This window comes from Sinohyriopsis cumingii, chromosome 15 (genome assembly GCF_028554795.1).
Source record: "Sinohyriopsis cumingii isolate HCF-2022 chromosome 15, ASM2855479v2, whole genome shotgun sequence".
In the NCBI taxonomy this organism is placed as follows: Eukaryota; Metazoa; Mollusca; class Bivalvia; order Unionida; family Unionidae; genus Sinohyriopsis; species Sinohyriopsis cumingii.
Window position 1 is genome coordinate 136,514,849 of NC_142975.1, and position 27,940 is coordinate 136,542,788.

General features: G+C 37.6%; 1 protein-coding gene and 1 pseudogene across 1 annotated transcript in view; one reads left to right on the forward strand and one right to left on the reverse strand.

Moving 5' to 3' along the window:
• LOC149782856 (uncharacterized) overlaps positions 1-27,940 on the reverse strand; it is a 233,243-nt gene that overhangs the window by 192,540 nt on the left and 12,763 nt on the right. The window contains exons 2-3 of the mRNA XM_089934391.1: positions 13,013-13,108; positions 9,572-9,653 (exon numbers count right to left, since the gene is read on the reverse strand). Coding sequence (XP_089790517.1) covers positions 9,572-9,653; positions 13,013-13,101 — 171 coding nt within the window. The 5' untranslated portion in view covers positions 13,102-13,108. The remainder of the gene's footprint in view (positions 1-9,571; positions 9,654-13,012; positions 13,109-27,940) is intronic.
• Positions 25,193-25,865, forward strand: LOC149782857 (uncharacterized; annotated as a pseudogene).

Below are 27,940 nucleotides of genomic sequence, written 5' to 3' on the forward strand. Positions count from 1 at the left end.
CCACAAGATACTTCAGTTGCTAATCAAGCTGAAGCAGCCAATCCAGACCGCAGAGCAAGACCAGGCGCTGATTTTACTATTATAAAAAGTACTAACGATAATTTTAATCTAGGGTTTGCAACACGATTAGGGATGTTGCAAGGACAACGCCGACAGTTTTCATGCGCGATTCCACTCCATCACATATTCGGATTTTGTAGAAATGTCAGAAAAGTTATCTATGGGGCTAAGCATACAATTGCGCTAGCGCGAAGGGGCGATGATAACAATGCAATATGGCGTGCTGCTGGCGTCGATAACGGTAAAGTCATTTTAACTAAAATAGCATTGTGGATGCCGGTGTTAACTCCATCAGTTACCATGGAAGCACGATTGTTATCATTTATGGAACAGGGGGGAAAATCGTTGTTAAGTTGGCTAGCGGTAACAACTGATGCTAAAGAGGATAATGTCGCTGATACATTTACATGGCACCTGGCATCAAAACAAGGCGTTTCAGCCCCGCGTCATATATTTATAGCGCTACAGAATAGGGATCGATTGGGTAATCAAGAACGCAGTCATATGATATTTGATCGATTAGGAGTCAGGGAGGTTTCGCTGAGAATAAACGGACAACAGGAACCATCCGAGGATATACAGCTTAATTACGACAACAACCATGTCGCACGTGTGTACCATCGATTGCTGTCATATATGGGTCGTGATCAAAACGTTGACACCGGTTTGCAAATATCACAACTTGATTTTAAAAACCTGTATCCGATTTATTACTTTTCGCTGGAACATCTTGATTTAACGAGACAGTCCGTCGTTGATATACACTTCCGAGCTCGTATAGCCCCGGGTGGTGTTGATTATAGAGCGGTTGCTGTCATTCTCAGCGATAAATCAATGCTGTTGGAAGGTGTTGGTGGACGAATGAGAATCGTTGATGCACCAGTGGAAAACATGTAATTGAAAACATAAACGCGTTTACAATAAAAATGTCGTATAGTGTTGTCGGTGTAGAGTTGACCGATGGTCAAGTCAAGAAATTACGATCAAAGTCGGCTAAACAATGTGGAACCACAATAACGCTGAAGCCGTCACAGATGGCAGGTGGTAATCATAAGATATCGTTAACGGCGCGTCAAATAAAACATTTCAATGATGCAATGAAGAATAAAAAGGGTGTTCAAATAGATTTTTCGGCCGCAGCGATTAAAAACATGGAAAAGACCGGTGGGATATTTCCGCTGTTAGCTGCGATTCCAGCGTTGATTGCCGCGGCGGCCCCAGCAGTGGCGAAGGCGGCGGCGTTAGGAGCCGTTGGTACCGCGGCGGGAATGCCATTGAAGAAGGCAACCGGGAAAGGCTATAAAAAAAAGAAACGAGGACGACCCGTAGCCGGAAAGGGTCTAAGACTACCGGGAACCCCGTATTCATGGTACTCGGGGAAGGGTCTAAGACTACCGGGAACCGTTTATTAACGCAAGAGTCAATGACTCCTATGTCTAATTTTGATTTAATAGATGCCGCAAACGCGTTAGCGATAAAAAACTTCAGAGGTGTTTTTATGAGGGATCAATTACCAACAAAACCAAGGAATATTGAAACCGGTATAATTAACCTCGATAAATCCTCCGGAGCGGGAACTCATTGGGTTGCATACGCAATTGATCCGCGTGCGATCGTCTATTTTGATTCATACGGGTTAGCCCCGCCAAACGAGTTCATGCGGTATATCCGGGCGTGTTCAGCCCCGGTTTTTTATTCCACGCTGCCAACACAGCAATTAAGTGACCCACCGATATGCGGCCGTGAGGTATTGAACGTACTCGCGGAGATTTCATCATCGCGGAAACCACCTCATGTGGTTGTAAACGAATACACTAGTGGGGTCGTAGAGGCCCGGCGGGTTAATTAAAAACACTGTTTTTTTTAACAATAATAATGATTAATATCTGGGGACGACCGGTTTCGGCGCTGAAAGAATCCACGGAAACGCTCGCCACCGATGACATAAAAAAACTAATCGAGGATGAAATCGCTGATACGTTAAATCTAACCAGTGTTGACCCGGGCGAAATAGTTGTATTTCAAGACCGCCAGGGTAAATTAAAATCCAGTAATGTGTCGCTGGATGACGTTTTAACACGACAGCGTAATGCCGCCGAGAACACTATCGCGCTATATACCGGCGACGGACGACTTAAATCAGGTGAATCCATCTTGACGATAAATGGAAAAATAAATACACTGGGCGACAATTATATATCCATGTCGAATTCGTTAAAAAATTTCTATGATAAATTTAACGCGCAAGCAAATCAGTTCGAGGGGATACAAAAGTCTGTCACCGGTATACAACTCACTACTGCTAGTTTTTTTGGGACCCCGACGGTGACCGAACCGAATCTTGTAGGGATAAAAAATAGTATTTTGGAGTTTACAACGCTGTCGGGCCAATTTACCTCGTTACGAAAAAATATTAACAGGGTTGATGACGCCGTTGATAAATTCTTTGGTAGAAAAAATGTCAAACCGGATGAAATTACAATAACTATAAATGATATCACTGCGTATGGACAGGAAATAGAAACAATCAAAACTGATGTTGCAACGAACAAAAGGAGTGTAGACGTGCATGAACGGGAAATAGAAATAATCGGCGCTAATGTTGCAACGATCATAAATAATGTAGACACGCATGGACGAAGAATAGAAACAATCAAAACTGATGTTGCAACGATCATAAATAATGTAGACGCGCATACACAGGACATAGAAATAATCAAAACTGATATTGAAGCGAACAAAAGGAGTGTAGACGCGCATACACAGGAAATAGGAACAATCAAAACTGATATTGAAGCGAACAAAAAAAATGTAGATGCGTATTGGCGGGGAATAGGAATAATCAAAACTGATGTTGCAGCGAACAAAAAAGGTATAGACGTGCATACATATGAAATAGGAACAATCAAACTTGATGTTGCAGCGAACAAAAAAAGTATGACCGAGAATACACAGGAAATAGAAACAATCAAAACTAATGTTGCAGCGATTAAGGGGAATATAGACGCGCATACACAGGAAATAGGAACAATCAGAGCTGATGTTACAGATATCAAAGACAGAATACCGGAAATGACAAAAATAAAAATCCCTCATGAGAACACCATCAACACAGTATACACGATTCGGCATGGATCATTCACTTGGACTCCTACACAGAATATAGTAAATATTACCGCAACTGTTAAGGGCATTTATCGATTGACACTGGTTTCAATGATGCAGTTTAATATATTATCGTCGAGTTCATTCGGGTTTAACAATACAATATCAACAATTATAGACAAGGACGCAACTGAACCGTTTACAATTAGAGCCGTTGATAGAAATTTAACCAGGGCAAACATTACATGGTATGTGGAATTTGTAGCGGATCTAAGTAATTAAAAACACTAGCTCTTTTAAAATAAAAATGACCACCAAGGTAATTGAATCAAAGGTATCACCGACGTCACATCAATATCGATTCAATACCGTAAAAGAATTCTCCGCGAATTTGAAAATGCTTTCCGAACAATACCGTGTAAAAATAAAAAAATACCGTCGAAAAATAACCGCCATCGACGCGGTCGTGTACTCGGTGTCAGGTATAGTAGCCGGTACCGGTGTCATTTCATCCACGGTGACCATGATGGCCCCGATCGCTGTTCCAATCGCTATCTCCGCGGCGACAACAATTGCTGGAGTCGCCAACGCAATCACTAGAAAGATATCATCGTGTTCTCAGAAAAAACTCAACGAGTATACAGTAAAACATCAAATAGTATCCGACGCGTACTCGAAATTATCCGGGTTGATCTCGTTGGCGATAGATAATTCGTTTATATCCGATGTTGAATTCTCCACGATGGTCCAGTTGTATGACTCCGCGATGTCAAAAATCGAGGATTTTCAACTGGAAGCTGGAAACCACGTCGCTGAAACCACTTCAAAGGGCTCAAAACATTCTCCTGAAAACAAGCAGGTTGTTAATATTCGGTGTTGAAATTAAACACTAGAAACAGCGAATAATAATAATGTCGCTGAACCCCGAAGGGTTTCAATTACTTCAACGGATCGCGGAGAACACCACTCCGGTACAAACAAGTATGATATCGATAACATCAACGAAGCCAGAATTCAGTGTAAACTTCCCTTCTCCGATTCCAGTGAAGGAAATAGCGCTGGCAAAATTGCGAGTATATCACAGTTGGCCTAATATCCGAGCGGATGCATTTAACGGACAACAACCTAATAACTCGCTGGTTTTTGCATGGACAAATAAACCCAATGGGACCCCAGACTGGAAGGAGGTTACAATACCAACTGGGTCATACCAAGTAGAACAAATCAATAAAGAATTTCAACGCAGGATAAAATCAATCACAGGAAAAGAATCAAAAATCGCTATTACGGTTCATGAACCAACGTTATCGTCGACGATTGAAATAAGCACACCGGGGTATATGGTTGATATTTATAACAGTTCAATAAGAACCATACTAGGTTGGCCCAAGAATCCACCTCATGAAAGTCCGCGGGAATTTCACACGAATGCACAATCGTATCATGAGATTAATCCCAGTTATCGAGATGATTTGTCTATTATAAAAAACACGTTATTACCCGGTAGGTTTATATTTCAAGACAGGAATACCACTGAATGGTATTTTATGTATGAGAAAACTCCTAAATCGCTTGTCATGGTCACAGTTAATTTAAATAATATCGATAATTTTTTTATCGAGATTAATCGTAATTACCGATTGCAACTAGAACATCTACGGAAAACAAAAGCACAAAAACACGTTGAGGTGTTAAATCAACTTATATCAGACATGGAATATATCAATGAACGAATCGTTAAAATAATATCCGATAGCAGCAATGGTAATAAACAAAAATTCCTAACCGAGTATAATATCACAGAAGCCGATTTACCCGATTTCAAGTTTCCAGGATACAACGCACCAGAACTAAGAAAGTCTCTTAATGATTTTCTCGGTCCATCAACTATCCTCAGACACGATAACGGAGATGGTGGTAGGCATATTGCTCCATACAACGTAAATATCACATCGGTGATAGCAATCAATCTAGTGTGTGATGTTATCGAAGGGAGTTACCAGATAGATACCAAGCAATCAAATCAAGCTCAACAGGGGTATATCCTTTATTCATTTTCACCAACAGCCCCTCCCGGATTCTTAATCGTTGAGAGCCCGATTAATCTGGTCTATATGCAATGCCATAATCGGTTTTTAACAAGAATTAATTTCAGACTTACCAATCAGTCAAATAACCTAATTGATCTACAAGAGGAGGAGTTAGTGATCACTCTGTTTGTAAGATCATTGTAAATAGCCCCTTAGCAGCAGGGGGGGCAATGACATCGACGCGGTCGTCGCGCTTTTTTACTGGACGCTGACGACGCTGGGATCGGCGCGCAGAAAGTATTAATTAAACCAAATGACGATTGGACGACCCCCCCGACGACGACGTCGTTTTTTTTTACCGGGCGCTGACGACACCGGATCCGCTGAGTGCAGAAAGTATTAATTAAACCAAATGACGATTGGACAAAATGTCCGATTCGCCCCCCCTGCTGCTATATAGATATATTCAACATAATCATCAAGAGTGTGTGTGATTTGGATTTTTAACATAGCTTATAAAAATGGTACGAACAGCTACCTTGCTAGGCACTCAGCATTAAGAGGTTAGTGTTAAGACTGGTCGGCCAGGTGTCAGAATGTGACTGAGTGGGACATCATGCTACATGTCTGCAGCATGATGCCCCAGTGCTAGACATCACTATAAACTGCCACACTGCAGACATCATAACGATATGACTGAAAAATTGTTAAAGATACGTTAAAAATCCTAATCACACACACACACTGATGATAAGTTCTCATATTATTGTGTAAAACTGGTATCTAGCATTATATTATTACTTTTTGTCAAATTAGAGAACAACCATTTAACTGAAATTTAGACAAGAGAGATGGTCTTGATTCATTTTCTAAACTTTGTTCTTTCTTTCCCCTAAAATCATAACCCTAAAGATAATAAAGCTAAATCCTATCACACACTCATGCTGTGTAGCGCATAGAATTGAATTACACAAATCAGAATTCAAGCATGTCATGGGAAACGTTATGAAAACAAAATTTCTATTTAACGAAGCCACTTAACCTGGCATAGCATTCTATAATGCCAGGGCTCAAAATAAATAAAATAAATTGTGATATTTTTTAATGAAAAAGGTTTCCTTACACACAAACCACATAAAAAGTTTAATATACCTATCAATCTTTCAACGCTATGGATGTAATCCAAATGTACTGCAGCAGCACAAAGCAGTTACAGGTTTATGAAAGCAATATTATACTACAGGCTACTTTTTAAAATAAAAAAATATGATCATTATGTGCAAAAATGAGAAAGAGATTATGCATATAACTATTTGGATAGACTTTGCTGTAGTTTTCATTGCTAACTTGGAAACAGGCATTAATAATTAGACAGTAGGCACATTTTAAATGTGCCGCAGTATTTTTTCATTTTGGAATTCATCTATTGACAAAATTTAGGAACAAAATTTAGAACCCATTCTTTAATAAGTAAACTGATGCTTAGCAATTAATTTTGTTCTTAATAAGAATTTATGTAATTAAAAGGTTATCAGCCTGCTATTTGTGTGGGATTTGTTTTCCTTATTATCTATCGTCAAATCTGGTAGTAATTAACATTTATGAATTTGAAGCTTCAGAATGTCAACAGATTGCAAGTCGAATGAGTGAGCATTACTGCAATTATCCAAGTCAACACTAACAAGATTCAAAAATGACCTTAGAATTAATACAAATGGTTCAAAATATTTACAACCACTCTGATGGCTTAAGTGGAGGTTATGAGTTTGAACCATGGCATATAAAAAAATGGTACTATCAGCAGCCTCGCTTGGCACTATGAGGTTAGTGTTAGGATTGGTCGGCCTGTTGTCAGGATAATGTGATTGGGTGGGACTTGATACCCCAGTATTAGACATCACTATAAACTACCACACTGCAGACATCATAACGATATGACTGAATTTTTTTTAAAGCTACATTAAATGTCCAAAACAAACACACTCAAAATATTAACAACCTTCAAAGCCTAAAACTATTCCACCTTCAGTTTGGAGCAGTTAAAGTTCTACCAAGGATACCTGTTTAAAGATGTTAAAATATGTAGCCAGGTATTATTAGCAATCAATACAATTTGTAACAGATCTTACAGCCTTGGCAAACATGTGGCTTAGCAATTTTTGATGCATTATTGATAGATCTGTACAAGTATGAAGAAAAAACTCCACTTAGATACAACTAAAACCAAACCAATGAACAAAAGTGGAGGCTATTTAGTAAATCATAGCTACCACATATACCCATTTCACAATTACATATACCCATTTCACAATCAAGTTTGCATAACAGCAGGCATTTCAATTTAAAAATGCAAAAGATGATATTGATGCATGTCCAGGAGAAATTAACTACTACTGCAATATGGAGAAAAAAACATATTTCCCCCATTTGTACAACTAACTGAACACACCATTTTTTTCTGATGCAGCCAAAAAGGGATGACTTAGCTAGGTATCGAACTGCAATCCTTGGATTACAAAGATGATGCTCTACCAACTCAGTGACTGCGCCTTCAGAATGGGTTGAAAGCTTTCTCCCAACACAAAAGTGCTAATCATATGATGGATGGATCAACCAATAAAAATATTTTGTTTATAAAATTATCAAAACTGAATACCTAACAGCAAAAGGCACGTCTAAACTATTAGTCTAATATATGGATAAGTTTTGTTAAGATCTATCTTGAATTATATTCAAGTTTTACTCAGAAAAAGTGAATGGAATGCATGCTTCTTTAAATATTCACTTTAAGATGTTATTTTTCTAATTTATATACATTGTTCTATTTAAATTTAAGTATCCTGTATTCTAAAGTTGTTTTTGTTTTGTTTTTTTAAATCTGGTTTTTATGTTTGCAATTAGATGAAGTTTCACTGCAAACTTGTACATCTCAATCATCAATATCCTGGGTTACTTCCCTTGCCTTAAGAGATAAGGTTTGACATAGACCATCTTCAAAACTAAATTTTTTTTAAAAAAAACTGCATATAATTCAAAACCTGTTTCTAACTGCACTGAACGGAAGAAGATTTTAAAAAATGCCAATCTCACTCATAATAAACCCATTGGATATCCTGACAATTTAAGTCATTTACCGGGGCCCCGAGTGGCCGAGTGGTCTAAAGCGCTCTTCGTTACGGATCACTGCCATCTCACCTATGTCTGCGGCGGTTCGAGTCTAAGATTCAGCCAATGTGGGCATGTGAGAAAGCTTGCCAGTAGCTTCTCGTGGGTCGGTGGTTCTTTCCGGGGTTTTCCGGGTTCTTCCTCCACCATTAATACTGGCCGCCATATATAGCCCTATCGTGCTGAAAAATGGCGTTAAACCCCACAACAACAACAACAACAATAAGTCATTTACCAAATGTTTACTCAAACTCGCATAAAAAATACTGTCTTGTGAGTAGTAGCAAATTAGCTAATCAGATGCAAGATATCCTCATTAATATGCATGGTTCACGCTTATTACCAAATCTGACTTTTACCTTGAATGATGTGTGCATATTTCCAGCTCAACTAAAATCAGATTAGAAATAAAGCCTTTAAAGTGGTAAAAAGTTCAGACAATCGCAGCCAATCAGATGCAAGAGTAACTCATTAATATGCATCTATATTTCTCATATGTGAATTCTTCCAAATATACTAATGACATAAACCCATATTTCATGTTTGATCAAGATCAGATGAAAAACATGGCTTTCAAAGTGCCAGGAAGCAGATGTAGACAGAGGGCAGGCGAGCAATCAATGACAGACATATGTCCAAGGCCATCACAGGAAGCAAATGTCGACAGACAGCAGGCAAGCAATCAATGACAGACATATGTCCAAGGCCATCACAGGAAGCAAATGTCGACAGACAGCAGGCAAGCAATCAATGACAGACACATGTTCAAGACCATCAGCACATCAGACCTGATGAACAGCTAACTGCTAACTGTAACATTGTCCCCAAGTCAACCATTGTCCCCAGGGCACAGATTTTTAAGAGGTGTAACCAAACAAAGCTTCATAGCCATATGTATTTTACAAACTCTGTTTAGTTTATATAACGCCTATGCTTTACAGGCCTGATACGAAGGAGAATCTAAAATCAGACTCTTGGGGGTTTTAGTTGGAGAGATTTTCACTATAATACACCCCCATCTGGCACTGTGAAAGGTTGAGTTAGATCTAACGTTACATAATGCATGTAGGTACGGGTCTGCTCTATGCTGTATCCTTGAAATAAAAAAGAACAATGTAGACTCTGATCTCATGGCATGACGGACCTGCAATTTGGAGTATATTGTTTGTTGCCGTACATGGCAAAATGTTATAAGTGCTTTTGACTAGTACCTCTCCATCTTCATTCACATTAATTTGGCAGTGGTTATCTGCTACTTCCCGAAGCTGAATAGGTATGTCACATTCTTGATGTCTAAAATAAAACATAGTATATTTATGTGAGAAGTGCAGATTAGAATCTCATAAAGCTTAGATAAAGAACTATATGATATCAGAAACGAAAGCTTCCCTGAAAACAAACCAGTCATTAACCTAAACATCCCAACCATCCAATTTTCTGGATACCATATTTTCAAAATTTGTACTATTTTTTAATGGTACATAAAACTTCTGGACACCAAGTAAATTTTTAAGTCTTCAGAAAAAAGAGAGTTCCTTGCTGGGACTGAGTCTGGACTGGCTATAAAGAATTTCCACAAATCTTGATAAAACTATTTTTTCTGCCCTTTCAATCTCTATGTATGGAGTATGGAAACTTTCTCTGCTATTCTTGAGAAACTCCAAGGTAACAACTTGGTAATAAAATATTTTCTTACATGTACAAGTTACTGTATTTACAAAATACCCAAAAGTACAGAACAAAATTCTTTATCATGCCCTCTGACTTTGAACCTGATAACATGAATAGAAAATCATATTAATTTTGTGTGTGGTGGTGGTGCTGGTGGGGAGACCAAAGTTGTTTAAATGGCACTCTAAATAATCATCAGATGTATCTGCTAATCTTGACAACCAGCTGATCAAAATTTTCATTCAGCAACTGCCCCATGTAAATATTGCTGTAATACTGTTTTGATGAAAATCATATGTTCGTATGACCATCCATTCTGGAGAAGTAGCCATGTAAAAATTTATTTGATGGACATCCAGGCAGCCATACTGGAGTTTAGACTGCATCCTTTTAAAGTGGCTATACCATTAGTTCAGAAGTACAAGCTATGACAAGATTTTTACAACTTTGGACGCTCACCCTGGATTGTTTGTATTACAAACAAACGGTGAGAAAATGCCATGTTGATATGACCATCTTTCATAAGCAGTAATAAGATTTCCAAGCCACATCCAAGTTTGCTTTCCAAAGGCATGTCTGAAAAGCATGTTTCATTTAGGACCAACTAGACAGACTTTAATAAAATATTCTTTTAAATCTTAACATCTGTTGAAATGAGGTAGCAATAATACAATTTTCATGATGGTCACTGGGGATTCAGTGCTGGATGTCAGATGTATACCATTTTCATTCTGAATCAACATCATGTAAAATATCATAGTCAAAACAAAATAAAAACCTGTCAATATGCCCCTATACTAAAAAGAAACAGCAATAAATAATTTTCAAGATGGCTGCACGAAGGCCATATTTTTGAGGTCTGGCAAACTCTGATTTCTTCTTGTTGTTGTTCTATGGTTTAACGCCATTTTTCAGCACAAGATAGGCTATACATGGCAGCCAGTATAACTTGGAGGAAGAACTATGGAAAACCCATGGAAGAACCACCAACCCACGAGAAGCTCCTGGCAGGCTTTCCCACGTACCCATGCTAGCCGAGCCTTGGACTTGAACCCACGCAGACTGAGGTGAGATGGCAGTGATCCAGAACAGTGAGCATTTTAGACCACTCGGCCAACTCTAATTTATGACCATATGGACACCATAAGTCTTGCAGTCAATACAAACATTCATTGAGGAATAACAGGATTCTCAAGATGACTGTCACGGTGGCCATACAGGATGTCCAAAGTATTTCAGCTACTTACAGAACAACTTCTTATATTTCTAAAAAGATAATTCCATTACTCCCTTTTTTTAGTTGCCTTTGTTTATTTGTGGTTATGAATGTTCTAAAAATTGCTTAAATTTTTTTTCTGAAAGGTGAAAACATGTCATCACTCCAAACCTACGAACAGTATCAATCCTCATCAACAATTACTTCCACTGCTCTGAAAGATACAATATTGCAGGATATAGTTCCTGCAAGATGTCTACAAATTCTTGAGTTAGCCAACAATTAGAAAGTTAAAACAGTTTACTAAAATTTAAACGTTTAGTAGTAACATAGGCAATATAAGAACTAATCTGCAATGATACATGTACATGTTTACCTTACCTAACAAAATTTTTTTAAAGCTTCGTTCAAAATCCAAATCACACACAAGCTCACTATAGCGCTGTTGCATTTAACCTGATCTCTTTTTCTTTTGTCTCACAAGTCCCTTTTTGTGCTTTTACAGCTACTTAAGATATATTTTTTAGTATTGGGTTCATTTTGCTCTCATATATTTACAATGTTTTCCTGACCATGTCTCTCTGTGTGTGAGTGTGATTTGGATTGTTAACATAGCTTTAACAATTTTTCAGTCATATTGCTATGTTGTCTGCAGTGTGGCAGTTTTAGTGATGTCTAGTACTGGGGCATCATGCTGCAGACATGTAGCATGATGTCCCACCCAGTCACTTTATCCTGACACCAGGCCGACCAGTCATAACACTAACCTCTTAATGCTGAGCACCAAGCAAGTACCATTTTTATAAGTCTTTGGTATGACTCAGCCGGGGATTGAGCCCACGACCTCCCGCATCCAAGGTGGATGCTCTAATCACTAGGCCACCGGAGGAGTATCAGACCATGTCTGTACAATTATTTTTTCCTGGTGACCGATATGTAATCTTGTCATCATATAACATGCATATCAAGCATCCTGGGATGCTTAATTTTTTTTATTTTACTGTTGTCAAACATAAATACCCCATTAAAATCCTTGTACAGCAGTGATTCCTGCTTAAATTTATTTCTTACTCCTTCTTTAGCAATTGATACCTGCACTGCAATCTAACACACTTAATTTTTAAATTATTTTCACCATCAGAAATGCTTTCTTACATCTGGTTTTCGAAAATGACCTGACACTTACATATGACAAGTTATTTACTACCCCACTTTGCACTGGTTGACACCAATCAAAACTGCCAGTGATGGTTTACATGAACCAATCAAAACTGCCAGTCATTGTTTACATGAAACAATCAAAACTGCCAGTCATTATTTACATGAACCAATCAGAACATAGTTTACAGATACTGCAATGATGAAAAACATGAATGCTGAGAATAAATAAAAGACTTTGTTCAGATAATACAAAAATGAGATAATACAAAAATGAATCTGAAACTTTGGAACCTGTTGTGTAATGTCTGAAAGCCAGAAATCAGTCAAAATCCAGAAAACTTGCATCACTGACTGACTGAAGAATGATTAGCATTTGATCAATCTGTCCATGTCAAACCTGGGGCAATTTTTAAGATAGCCTTAACAAAACAGTGGTAATGTTGAAGGACTAAATTGAGACCAAAATTTTAAAAAAATTATAACTGACTAAATTAATTCATCATTTCACTGAAAATAACAGTTCCTTGATAAAATGGATCAACTGCATCAACAATCAATTTTGTAATCCAAGGGCTCTTCTACTACAAAGGTACAAGTTACATACCTTCCAAATAAACACGTTCTGCTTGTTAGTGGATAGTAGGTGCCATCAGTTCCATTTCGCCGGATGAAAATTATCTTTGCATATATCATCTTGGCACTGGAAAAATAAATATGAGAGTACTTTGTCAACTGCAGTTACCATATAAACTCACTTATAAGTCGAGTCCATCTGCACAGACCCAGATCTGCTGCTGCATAATGTGCCAGCAGATCTGAGTCTGTGCAGTTTGTTAGGAGTAATATAAAAAAAAAAAACATGGACCCTGATCTGAAGGCACATTATGGTACATCAGATCTTTGTTGTTTGCATCTTGAATTAACTTATAAGCTAGTATATATGGTACCTCATAAAAGGCACCGAACAAAGTTTCATTACTGCTTGTGTTTTGGATGTTTTATGGCACAGATGGGCTTGAATTTGGTGTTCTTTATTACATGCTTTTCACAACAGGAGAAAATATAAACTTACAAATTCATATATTTATTGCTGAAGTTGAAAAATCTCCAAAAATCCACTTGCTCTGACAGACAAATACTAAAAAGCTTTAGTCTCCCAGAAAATGTCCTCAACCTCAACTATTATTGAAATATAAAAGTTGACAATGTTAAAAAAAGACTTAAATTTGAGTATGTGAAGAGTGGTGTTCCAAAACCTGTTCTATGACCCTTCTAACACCAGCTGCAAGCAATCAGAAACCAGAGCAGCAAGCAAATCAATATCATGCAAGTCCAAGTTTATATTTTTGGACCATGAGGGTTTCATAAACAATCAGCCTTACCAGACTAAACAAGAACATATTTGAAACAACATGACACAAATACTAGTCCCTGCAATTGGCCATCCTACGCAAAATGCTACCCGAGAAAATCTTCAGGGGTGAGATAGTAACTGATTTTATATAAATGAAGATAATATTGCAGAAATATTTCAGTATTTGTAAGTAAAATGGTTTGTCACAAAAGAAATATTCTACTGCCCTTTCCGAGGTTAAAATAAGGACTTTTTCAGTGTCTTAATGGATCACCATGACTAATTTTTGTGCTGATCATGCCTAAATCTCAATGATCCTGCTAAAATCAGACAGAATCCAGTTCAGTTTGTAATTATGCAAGTATTATTCATTAATATCAACTAAAAGCAATAACAACTGTATTTCACAAACTAGACTCACTGAAAGTTGTAAATTTATATTCATTTTCTGTATGTGATTCATCATCGGATGACCTTGTCTCTGACCTTCTCCTTCTTGGCCCTACAGCATCCCAAAGGATGATGGCATTTCTTAGGTTGTATTCCTTGATGTTTAGTAAATTAAGGAGCATCATCTTCATGGTTTCCGATAACACATGCAACAAAATTAAAAATGATGCATTAACACTGAATCCTATGAGTCGTGTTGGTTGCATTATACATTGCTGATAGATTTCCAGCTTACAGAAAGCAAATTTTCAAGTAAATTATGTTTCTCCAAGAATCCTTACCCAATCACATTACATTAGGAATATTAGCCTGCTACCTCGCAAATCCAACCCTACTAAAAGACAAAAATCATCTTATCCTATCTACTATAAACATACAAAGGGCATGTAACTCTTGCCCATTACTCCCCTTCATACCACCATGTGTTGCCAGTGTTTAGCCAAGCGAGATATTAACAAGGATGCTTGTATGGGGGTTGGGTTGGGTTGTTGTTGTTGTTGTTGTTGTTGTGTTTTACGCCATTTTTCAGCACACAATAGGCTATACATGGCGGCCAGTATTAATGGTGGAGGAAGAACCCAGGAAATCCCTGGAAAGAACCACCGACCCTCAAGAAGCTACTGGCATGCTTTCTCACATACCCACATTGGCAGAATCCGAGACTCGAACCTACGCAGACAGAGGTGAGATGGCAGTGATCCGTAATGGAGAGCGCTTTAGACCACTCGGCCACTCGGGGCCTCGGGCGGGGGGAGGAGGGGGCTTTTAAGTAATGTGATTGGGTTAGCATTCTTGGAGAAACATCATTTACTTAAAAATTTGCTTTCTCCATCCAATAAGTTCCCAATCACATTACATTAGGAGATTAGGTAAGAGAGAGGAAGAAGGTATGCTGAGCATCTGACCTCTACCTTGGGTATCCTTCTGGGAAAGAATAGCTGGATTTCCCATGTGAAAGATAACCCATTATCCTAATTACACAAGCAACACAGCCTGGGATCCCTTGGCCTGGGACTCTTATCTATGGTTGAGAAGATGAAGTTGAGATCTTTGTACCTACAAAAGTTTCACTAGCAAATCCAACAAAGCTAACACTCTAACTGATATGAGGTAAAAACTCAAGAAGGTTGACTCTGCATGCCAGCCAATATCTACAATATCTTAGATCAAAACGTTACGCTTGAATGCCAGGCTCGCAGAGATGGCTCTAATTTCATAAGCTGTAATCTTTTTGAGGCAACTCTTTTCTTGAGAGATCTCAGAGTACACAGAGCAAATAACCAACCTCAGCCATGAAGTAAGGGCTTGAAGGGTGATGTCTTGATTTCCAGTCTTCACTGGAAGAAAGGTGTTAGCACATGCCATGACTTGTCTCTGTGCCTTTTAAGCAGTGCTTTAGAGTGAGGACAGGCATGACTCTGCTCTCGAAATGTCTATGGAAGAGAAGGAGAAAATGGCAATTCTTTGGTTGCCGATAAACAGTAACCGGTTTTTTGTCTACAAAGCCTGGTTGTGTCAGGAGGACCACTGAACCATCCAATCCGAACTGAAGATAGTTGAGGTCGACTGAAAGGGCAAGTAACTCGCTGACTCCGGAAGCTAAAGCTATCAGGAAACAAGTCTTGTATGATAGAAACTTCAGCGAAGTGTGGGCTAGAGGTTGGAACATAAATGAGTTTAATCATGTTAGAACCCAGGACAAATTCCATTGGGAAACAGGGTTATGCATTTTGGTCGATGGAGATTAAAATTGGCTAACAAATCTGAAAGGTCTTTATCATGACCAACGTCAAATTGGCCATGATGTTAGAATGTGTCTAATATCATAGATTGGTAGCCTTTGATAGTGATGGGGCCCAACTGTTTCTCCTCAAAGTGCCAAAGAATAAAGCTGAGGGAATGAGGCACTCAAATGGACAATGTGATGGATCTGGCACCAATCGCTTAACGTGCAACACTTGCCCTCGCAAGCCTTCAGAGTGGAGGGCCTTATTCTCTCGAGATTCTCTCCACAATCAAAGATATAAATTGTTTGTCTCACAAAGCTGTCCTCATAAAAGCCAAGCATGCTGAAAAAGACAGTCCAGACAGAGATGGAACTCCCTCGACCATGGTTGCATAAGGAGATTCTGGTTGGCTGGGACCTTCCTGGGTAGCTCTATCACTAGAGTAGATTGGTGACCCGGGACTTGTCCAACCTGAGAGGGATGATCAGAATATCTTGCAATTCTGACCGCGTAAGTTTTGTATTATTTTTGGTATCAGCTAAGGCCCACAACCCCTCCGAACTGACTGACAGCACATCCGCAGCCCAAGCTTCTGGGTCTCAAACTTGAGAGTCAAAGATCTGTAACCGTTGATTCCACCTTGTCACAAAAAGGTAAATCGAGTGGCCACAAAATGCACATATCCGAGTGACAATCGATGGTTTTAGAGATCATTCTGTGTGAAAGATTTGACCTCTCCTGGATAGTGTTGGCCAAGACAATGAATCTGCTGGGAATGTGTCTAACTTGTACGTTGATATGGAGATTGTCACACCAATGTAGAAACTGCCAAATCAGAACACACAGGTTGGGTGATTTGCTGTCCCCCCCCCCCCCTCCTCCACGTTGGAGGAGATCACCACTACCAAGTTGTTGGACATGATGAGAACCATTTTGCCTGAGAGTAAATCTTCCCAGAAGTGAAAGGCCTTGGTGAAAGCCTTCATGTCAAGGACATTGATATGCGGAGGCTGTTCCCCTGGTTCACAAGTGCTGCTGATGGTAGTTTAGTCTGGCTACAGGTGGGCACCCCCACCGTATGCACTGGTACAAGACTTTTCTTTGTTTTCTATTCATAGCCACTGTATATGACTCATTTCCAAGAAAACAAAAGGTTTCTTCAATCTGAACTTTGCCTCACAGATTCACTGTATTGATAGGATAGTTAGGTAGCAGACCAGTCCTTGTTTTTATAGAAACTTGTGCCAGATGCTAAGCAAAATTCTTCACAGTGTGACTTGTAGATGATACATGATGGAAAATGTCAGAGCGAGATGGCTCTTTTCAAAGTTCAAAACATGTCCAATCAGAAAAATGGACAAATAAACACCATTTTACAAGCTTTAAAAAGATCAATACAAGAGTAATGTAACACAGCATTTGGAGTACATGAATGCTCAATGTAAAATTCAATTTCACAATTAGCAGTACAATGTAAGACGTATTACCCCCAAAACAAAAATATTCAGTGATGTGTCTTATATTGTAGGACTAATTCCCAATCATCTAGTTCTACAATGTCAAATGCCCTGTTAAATAGTTTTGTTTTGTAGGGCACAATGTATTGTTGCCTAAATAATGGCCTTGTGTTGAGTGTTCCCAAGTTGGCTGACAGGACATCAATTTTAATACATAAATAATTAAAGAATAACAAATAATTAGAAACAAATAAAACTGACATGGTTTTGTGTCTCTTTATTCCAGGCATTATAATGGACATTTAGCCATTTCAGCTATGCCTAACATGCTTCGGGCAGGGGACTGCAACTTTCATTGGTGGGACTCCTATTTTTACTAATATAGCAGTCCTGCACTTCTAGTTTCAAAATCCTAGTGAGACCTCTCATACATACACACAGACACGCAGCTTACTCTAGAAACTTAGAAAGTTGAACCCTTTAACATCCTTTATGTACCCTATAAAATTCTAATATGGGGGTATACAGGACTATAGTAATAATAATAATAATAATAATAATAATAAAATAATAATGACCTTATTTAAAGTAGGTAACACAATTAGCTAAGAACTAATCTGCCTTGAGGCCCTCATACAAAGAATTTATTTATTTAAGCTGCATCTCTGAAGCCACTGGATATATTGTGTTTGGAAGAAGGAAATAGAATGGGCTTTTCTAATCTCAACTGGAATACTATTTCAGAGCACAGTACTGAAAACCTTTTTAAAAATAATTCTGTTTGGTGGACATGGATCGCAGGTGGGGAGTATTACCAGGTAGCCTATACTGGAATAGTGATTGTAAAAAAATATATATAAAATATGCTAACAGAAGTCCTGTTAGTATAACTTTGTTTTATATATAATAGAGTGAACGAGAAAATCCTAATACAGTGTGTATATGTGCCAATTGTGTGTTCACTCTTCTGTATCCATATTCAACAAAATAAAATTTGTTAGTATCATTCATGCATTGTAGTTTGATAGTGTAATTTATTAGAGTGAATTGCAAAAGTGTTTATTTTATTTTCTCAAGATATACCTATTCTCTTAATGTACATTTTTACATTAAAATTAAGAGAGATTATTGGTTGTTTCCCAATTCGACATCTTCTATTTCTATCACTAGGTTGTCTTTGAACTAAGAAAATGAAAAATATTGGGTAGATTCTATTGCACCCCTCACAATTTCATTTTTGTCTTGCCTGCTTTGGCACCCCTCACAATTCATTTTTGTCTAGCCAGCCTTGGCACCCCTCACAATTCATTTTTTGTCTTGCCCGCCTTGGCACCTCTCACAATTAACTTTTTGTCTTGCCCGCCTTGGCAGAAACATGACTTATTGACTGATCACTTTTGTGTCGGTGTGCATATCCATTCATCAACACTCTAATTTACAGTCAATACTAAAATTGTTTGGTGTGTTGTGATTTGGATTTTTAACGTAGCTTTAACAATTTTCCAGTCATATCGCTACGATGTCTGCAATGTGGCAGTTTACAGTGATGTCTAGCACTGGGGCATCATGCCGCAGACATGTAGCATGATGTCCCACCCAGTCACATTATCCTGACACCGGGCCGACCAGTCCTAACACTAACCTCTTAATGCTGAGCGCCAAGCGAAGCAGCTGTTAGTACCATTTTTGTAAGTCTTTGGTATGACTCGGCCGGGGATCGAACCCACGACCTCCCGCATCCATTTGGACTGAGCTCACTGCTGAAGTAAACTGAAGCAGGCTTAAGAAAAATGGACCGGTGGTTTCTTACCTAAACTGAGTTTTCTTCATACATGGATGTTGACTAGATGAGCCTATATTAATCAGTAATGCCTGCAGGGTTCTCTCTAAATCAGAGATTGTTATGCAATTAAATATGTTATTCACAGATAATATATTTTGTGACAATTATTATCAGTACCAAGATACCTTCATCATTAAAATCTAAAAAAAATTTTTATATCATATAAAAAAAATCATCTTAAGACATTTGGCATTCAATAGTTTGGGTCTCTTTGATAAGTGTTGTATTTTTTAGCAGCACGGGGGGGAGGGGGGCCTGACTAAACACAAAATGGCAGCCAACAAAGTTTTGTTACCCAACCAATAAAGTCTCACTGAAGAATCAGACACTTTTATGAACATGAGACAAAACATTTCTTGCGAATGTCCTAAATTTATACGAGCCTCTCAGAGCCACCATAACATAATCTGACCTATGAAAAAGTACCAAAAGGAAATGCTGCGACCAGGTTGAATAACATTGGATATCTGTTGAATTTCAGGTAATTGTTATATTTTTCTTTTTCCATTGCAACTGTTGGAATGCTAAGAGCAAAATTTTAGAGATTCAGAGGATTTTTCTTAACTCCATTTTTCTTTCTCCATTGCAATTGTTGGATGGCTAAGTGCAAAATAGTTATCTAGTTTGTTAATTTTTAATCAAGCACAAACACCCTTAGTGAACCCTGGGTGCTTTAAAATTAACACCCTTTTTGGGGTTCGGAGGGACCAGGAAAGATCCACTTGGGTTAGTTTTAATTTTATAAGATTACAATTACCCATTCAACTATATCTCTTCTTTTTTCAATGCACTGCGTGTTCCCCCCACTATAATAGCATCTGTCAAAGATGCTGACAATATATCTATTGCGTGTTTTGGACTTGAACTCATGAAATCGTTTTCACTCATCAATTAAAAGTTTGTATGCTTTAACCACTTTGGCCTCTGTCTCAGTTAACCCTTTACCTCATATAGCATAGTGACAAAGTGCAGCGTGCTATAAATAGAACACCTGTTACCTAGTCGACAGCATACGCATAGGCCTGCCTGTGAACTGTTAAGCAATGTAGTGTATGTTACGTTTAACAGCAGTTTTAACCATTTTACATTTTTGGTACACATCTATTATATGTGGAAAAATTTAAGAGTAAAGTCCGATTGTTATAGCTGTGTAATTATTTTTCACAGAAGAATTTTTTATATGCTTTAAATTCGAGACAGAACTCGTTCACTGTCATGTCAGTGAGGCCGCATGACCAACTGTAGCTTCCATTTCCGATACTCGAAATTTACAAGGTTTTCATCTGCGTCTACATCACTAAGTCATCTGAATTTGATAAGTTATAAAAACTAATTGCTGCCTACATCAATATCAGAGCCTTTACCTAAGCTATTGAATCTTTCATGGTTGTGATTCTAATCGTGAAAACTTCATACGTACTGAATGAAATCCACGACTGCCATTTTGGAAAGTGGAGATTACGACCCAGTTACTTTAAATAGCAGATATCGACCAGTACATAAATAGCAACCACATATTCTGACATAATTGTCATTCGCAGATATGAATGTATCTAATGGGGGGGTTTCCCCGAAGGTGGCGCTATGAAAAACAGCTCAAAATGGCTGATGTTTACAGCAGGCATCAAAAGGTGCTTCCATGCAAATCTTGTAGAGGCATCAAAGGGTGCTTCCATGTGAATGGAGTAGAGGCGTCCAAAGACGCTTGCATGAGGTAAAGGGTTAAAAATAAAACATAAAATAATTTATATGAGCATAAGCACTTAATGAACAGACTGACATTAAATATAAACAACCATTTAGATAGTATAATTTATTTATCAAGTATTTATATTTAATGTCTCAGGTATATTTCTCTAACGAGTGTACAATAATGAACTTTTACTTTATAAAATCCCAGCGAGTTATTGCACATTCAACCACATGACTTCATGTGGAAAATACTATGTGTTATTAATAACACAGGTATCTTTAACACAAACACATGACCAGGGCAATGTCTAAATTTTGAGTGCAACTGAGATCAGGCAATTCACTGTAGTTCAAAAAAATAATAAATTACTGTATTACATTAAAACCTTGTACATCTGCTGACTTGGTGATCTGCAATCGTTGTATAATAATGAGTGATTCTGTGCTTACTATTGAATCTCATATGGCAAAATTAACTCAACGACGACATGATACAATTAAAGTATCTTCCAGTTCGTGATTCTGTCAAGCAACAATTACAACAATGGCAGGAAGCTCAAGAAATTTACAGAGTGTACAGACCAGTTATTTAAACCAGTCAAAAAAGCCATTACAAATCTTCTTCCATCATTGGAACAAACAGCTATATCAACCGAACAAATAGCAAAATGAACAAAAAAAGCAAAAAGATTATCCAAAAGCTTCCACCTGAAATAGTTGCTGCTCAACTACCATTACAGGAAGAAATAGAGGACTGAAGCAATTAACTGAATCGACAAAGCTGGTGATGAAATCACTGAAGTGAGGGATCTCATTGCACCAGAACCATAACTTGTTAAAAATCAAGCTGCCAAAATTACCGAAGGTTTTATAAAACTTTTAAAAAAACTACAGCAGTTGCTGCAGAAGGATATTTGATTTGTGATACTTTGTTGGACTCAGAAACTGCAGATGTTCCAGAATCAAAGTGGGTTCCTTTTGTGTTTTGAAACAACCATGGTATAAATCTAATCAGAGAGAAATATAAGCCTGTATTTGAAGAACTTGAGAAACGAGCGAAGGAAGTTACTAAAAATCCATTACTTGGAGATATATTATCACCTAAGAGATCATAAATTGGGCCACCTTGTGCAGTTTAAGAAAAAGCAACCAGTAGTGGCCTTGCCACTCACAACTGACGCTGTAAAAAACAAGGTGCTAATATGATTGCTGAACTGGCAGCGATTCAAGTAGAACTTTGCCCAAAGAACAGCCCCACTGATGTTGATCAACTATAAATTCTGAGTGGTGGAAGACAAGCTGGCAACAATTCCAATGACATCATTAATAAAGCAGCCGCTATTTTTCAGTGTTTATTTACTGGTGGCATCATGGGCAGTTTATCGGGCGCTGATCAATGAAATTACTGACGATTACTACAGTGAGTGATCAATTAGACAACAAAATACTGTAATATGATTATACACAATGCCCAACTTAGACCCAAAGCATCAGGGTGATAAATTCACGAATACTGATTTAACAAATGATCTATGGAGATGGATTCGGCAAAGTTGTTAAAGTTTATTTAGAGGGATAACCCCAAAAGCTATCCCAATTGCAAAACAATTAGGTATGAAGGTTATTTAAAAATGCCATGTACAGGGATGGTCCTGGCTTTTAAAAAGCTGTCGCCAAAAAAATCGCCAACCTCAATATTTTGTCGCCAATTTTCAAGTGTCGCCAGAACAAGTAGTGTACATTTTTCCAAGTGTTAATTTAGTCTATTAATGTAACAGGCAATGAAAATAACAAAAGATGGGTTACTTAATTCTTTAATTACAACAAGCATTAACAAAATGTTACAAAGTGTTACATGAAGATCCGTCGCAATGTTAGGGCTGCCCACTTGTTGAATGCAGTTTCAAAGTCTAATTTTTCACATCTGTACATGCTGATTCTCATGAAATTCTCGAGAGATGAGATGCAGAGTTTATTTCTGATGTCAGTTTTTATGAGGTTCATCTTACTGAATCCACGTTCACAGTCCACAGCACTGACAGGTGACACCAGTAGTCTATCAGCAGCCCCCCCTCCCCCTTATGGCTAGCTTAACAAAGCTTGTAGTGAATTGCTTCCTAAATCCCAGGAATGATCACTGAATGCTGTATACATTTTCTCGACAAACAAAATAGGATCTACATTCCCACGAATGAAACTTACACGAGTCAACACCTGGCAATATTGGACCGTATATATAAGCATAAATTCACACCCAATTTAGAGATTCTTTCACTCTTGTATTTTAAGAAATAAATAATTAGTATTAATTATGCAAAACTGGTTGTTGGTTTTTTTTGTGCTATTTCTTGTTTCGGAGTTTAAGTCTCAGCAGCCGTAACACGGATTGATGGCAAAAGGAAAAGATCAATGAGTAAAATGCTGCACTGACGACAGACATAATTGTGATTGAGATTTTTCCATTTGCTTTGTATTTATACACAGTAGTCGGTACTTCAAAGGTTATCAGTTTTCTATGAAGGTTCAGCAAAACTATTGTACTGGTATATGTTTAAAAAAAAAAAAAAAACCAGAAGATTTAGCCATTCAATTAATTGTATCTGTTCTATTCGCGTCTTCAGAAGTCGGTCAGTTGTAGGTATAGTTCGGTAGCATGATTGACTGTATCACAGCATACAGTACTCAGCCCAGATGTCAGCATAAGCAGATTATGATGTAACAATGCACTGTAAAGATGGGGTTGTCAATACGAACAAAGGCTTCCTATCTTTCTCCCTTTTAATTTATCCAGTCCAAATCTATGATTGTATGTACAAATTAAATAACCAAAAAGTCTGTCGCCAAAAAAATCGCCAGATGGGATATTTTTGTCGCCAATAAGGAAAAAAAAATCGCAATTTGCGACATTGGCGAAGCCCAGGACGATCCCTGATCATGTACATGATTGATAGTAGACAAATCGAAGTATGTCACAATGACGTTGATGTAGCTACGATGATTATTCAAGGTTTGCTGGTCCATCAATGATGTCCTCAAAGGATATTACTGACCATACTAACCATACACAGTATGACATAAGACAACCAAGAAACTTAGGCGGTGTCACTGAAGTTGACGTAAACCTGGTAGTCCATGGCACTAATCCATTATTTAACTTGGGATTTGCAGCACAACAATCTCAAATTGATGCTCAAGGTAGATTCAGCTGTGTGATACCATTGTCACATGTCACTGGATTCTGCAGGCATGTAAGAAAAGTTATCTTCAGAGCCAAACGTACAGTTGAGTTAGTCCAAAAGTCCACCGTCAATGATGCAATTACGCTGTAGATTCAGGTAAAATAATACATGTATTAACAAAATTTGTATTGTGGATGCCAACAATGACTTTATCTCTCACAGAAGCTCGGTTAAGATAATGCTGCAGATTCGGGTAAAATAATATTAACAAAATTTGCATTGTGGATGCCAGCAATGACTCCATCTCTCACAGAAACTCGGTTGTTATCGTTTATGGATAACGGCAGCAAGTCAACATTGTCATGGCTGACAATGACCACTGACTCAGTTAAAAGCAAAGCAAATTCATTTGCTTAGCAGATAGAATCTCAACAGGGAATTTTAGCACCACAACATATATTTGCTGCGTTTCAAGGTAACAGAAGATTAGAAAATCAAGAAAGAAACCTGTTGGTGTTTGATAGATTATCTATGTCTATGATTTCATTGTGGATAAATGGATATCAGGAACCATCCAAAGACATAATACTAAATTTCAACTAATAAAAAGTAGCATGGGGGTATAATAGTTTGATGAGATTTAAAGGCCGTAATCAGAATGTGTATTCTGGTTTGCAGATTTCTCTACGTTGTATCCAATTTTTTATTTCTCACTGGAACATCTGGAGTTTTTTCCAGAACCATGAGGTGCCAAACCAAATTTTGTATGAGTAAGTGTGGCAGAAGGTAATTTCAATACAGGAAAGATAAACATGGAACTGTCAGCCTTTTGAAGGATGGACATATTGTATTGCCAGTCCACATTATCTCCACGAATAGGGTTGTATAGAGTGTACATTTTATTCCAAGCGGTGATGCTGCCCAAGTCCAGTTTATTAGCATATCCTCTAATTTTAATATTTTGCACTGCTTTTCCCCTTTTGAACCATGCCAGGTTTGAGTATGTAATGTATGTAATGTATGTAACGTATGTATGTATGTATAATCATACATCATTTCAAGACCTGCCCTCCTCTAATTACATGACGAATCATCTTCAGATAGCATTAACAAAGCCACAAAGTATAAAATTAGAAGGTTTAAAAATGACCATGGGCAAAATAAAGAAGTCTGAAGAGCAAACAAGACTCCAAAACCAGAGCTCATTATGGCACAGGATCAGAAGAAAAAGAATTACAGCATCAAAAATAGGAGAGATTTACAGAGGCTGCAAAGATCCCACTATCAGGGTGAGAAGGTTAAAATTAGTAAGAAATATTACAACTGTAGTTATGCGCCATGGGTTGGAAACAGAACCTGAAGCAGCAAAGGCTTATGCAATACACAAAAAAAAACCCACGAAATTAACCTCTATCCTTGTGCAGTGATTGTAAATTTCTGCTGTCCTTGGCTTGATGCAAGTCTGGACAGAAAAGTATACAATCCCAAAAATATCCCACCATTTGGTTTATTAGAAATTAAGTGTCCACAAGTAGGGAGTGTCCTAGAGGTCAAATATCTAAGGAATAAAATGGAGTTCTGAAACTGAAGTAAAATCACAAGTACTATTACCAAATTTTGACACAGCTTGCAGTTACCGGATTACAGCAGTGTGATCTTTTGATCTGGTGTCAAAATTATCAGCATTTAGGAACCATATATTTCAACCAAGCTGTCTGGCAGCAAGTAAAAAGACAAAGTAATTACTATATGTAACAAGATTCTTTAAGATCCAACATTTGACCATGATTGCACAATGTGACCTCTAAAATTTGCATGGAATCATGCAACAGACCAAAGCTGTTTTACTGAACAAGTTAGTGAAAGAGGAATAGGAGAATCAAATAAATGATTTTCTTTTATGCGTCTGTTCATAAGTTCAGTGTGAATCCTAAGTTTTGTAATTTGCTGTTTTTTCAATTTCGCTAATAATGAACCGCCTTTTACTGCTTGGAAAATCAGGTATATTAGTGTAATACCCTTTTACTGCATAGAAAATCAGGTATATTAGTGTAATACCCTTTTACTGGGTAGAAAATCAGGTATAATAGCAGGGCTGAGCAAATATTTTTTTTTGACCACTAGTCCAGGACAAGTGGTTTCTGAAAATTCACTAGTCCCACCTTTCTCATCACTAGTCCCACCTTACTCTTCACTAGCCCCACCTTACTTTTCACTGGTCCCAAAATGGCAATCACTTGCCGAGATTTGGTGACACATATGTATTTAATCCATAGAAAAGAAGAAAGAAAAAAAGAAATAATATACAACATATTTATTTCTTAAAAGAATTTAATTTTTCAAAAACTGTTGTTGTACATTTCGCTTCTTCAGGTTCATTATATGTTTTAGCTAATGGATTTAAAAATATGTCCATGTATATGTCTGCCACCTGCACCAGTACTAAGCCAGCAGTTGATAGCTGTGTCTGGGTTAAAGTCCTCAAGCTCTTGTCCATTTGCAGAAATGTTCATTAGCATTTGTAAACTCTTTTGGTTTAAGGAATTCCTCAAACAAGTCTTCTCCAAATCGCCATTATTACCTTCCTTTTTTTTGGGGGGGGGGGGCACCAGACAGATGCCCCCCCACCCACTTCCAAGAAAAAAAGAAAAAGGTGCTTTATATGTGTGTACCCCCCTCAGATATGCTGTGTGTTGTTGTTTAGTTACAGAATTTTTTATCAAAAATTTATTTTGACATTTTTTATGGGGTATTTTATTTCCCTTCCTTGCGAAAATAATTTAGCAAACTCATTTTATCCATAGAGTATCAGCCTGCTTGACAACTACTTATAAAGTGATCATAACATAAATTTTCTCTTTTAAATATGAACTAAAACAGCTCATTAATCAGCGTTAATTGTTTCGCTTCAAACACAATATCACACGTTGAAATTAATCATCAGTATAATCAATTATAAATTAAAGAATCATTACTGTTATTTAATCAGTTCATAAAGGAAACCAACACTGATGTCCGTAAAATACCTTTCATTAATTTAATTACACTGACTCGCTGGATTAAAATCATAGTGAGCCACTCGTTATGATCTAGATTGAGTCAACTCATTGCAACAAAACCGCTTACAACACTGCTAATCTAATTGATCACACTGGCTTTCTTTTGTTTGACGTGTTTTGATTTGACGATAATTTGGTCGCTTAGCCCAATATGCAATCAAGTGGTAATAGGATATAAATGTATACATGAAGAGGGGTAGAATCAAGTATTCAGTACACCCGGAGGGCATGATTGGCCAAATAATGGTAGATATAGTGATTAAAGCACACAAAAAAGGACTAGCCTGACTTTTTTAAAAAGTACTTGTCCCAGACTAGCAACCTGGAAAATTTTACTTGCCCGACTTCAAAAATGACTAGTCTGGGACTTCAGGCTATGGGATTTGCTCAGCCCTGAATAGTGTAATACCCTTTTACTGCATAGAAAATCAGGTATATTAGTGTAATACCCTTTTACTGCTTAGAAAATCAGGTATAGCAGTGTAATACCCTTTTCAGCCAAACCTTTATGAAGAGTCAAACCTTTGTGTTCCATGACATCATCCCCTCGTTCTAGAAGATCAACAAGATAATTTTGCAATTTTCATGTCTGACATGCAACCAGTATAAAGTGAAGATATAAAAGTTATTGCTCCATGAGGTGAAATACCCAAAAGACATTTAAATGTGCTGGCAATTTTGTAATTCAAAAATAACTGGGAGTTGAGTACAAATTAATAACTGGGAGTTGAGTACAAAGGTTGTTGAGTTCTTGGATGGACAAAAAATTAA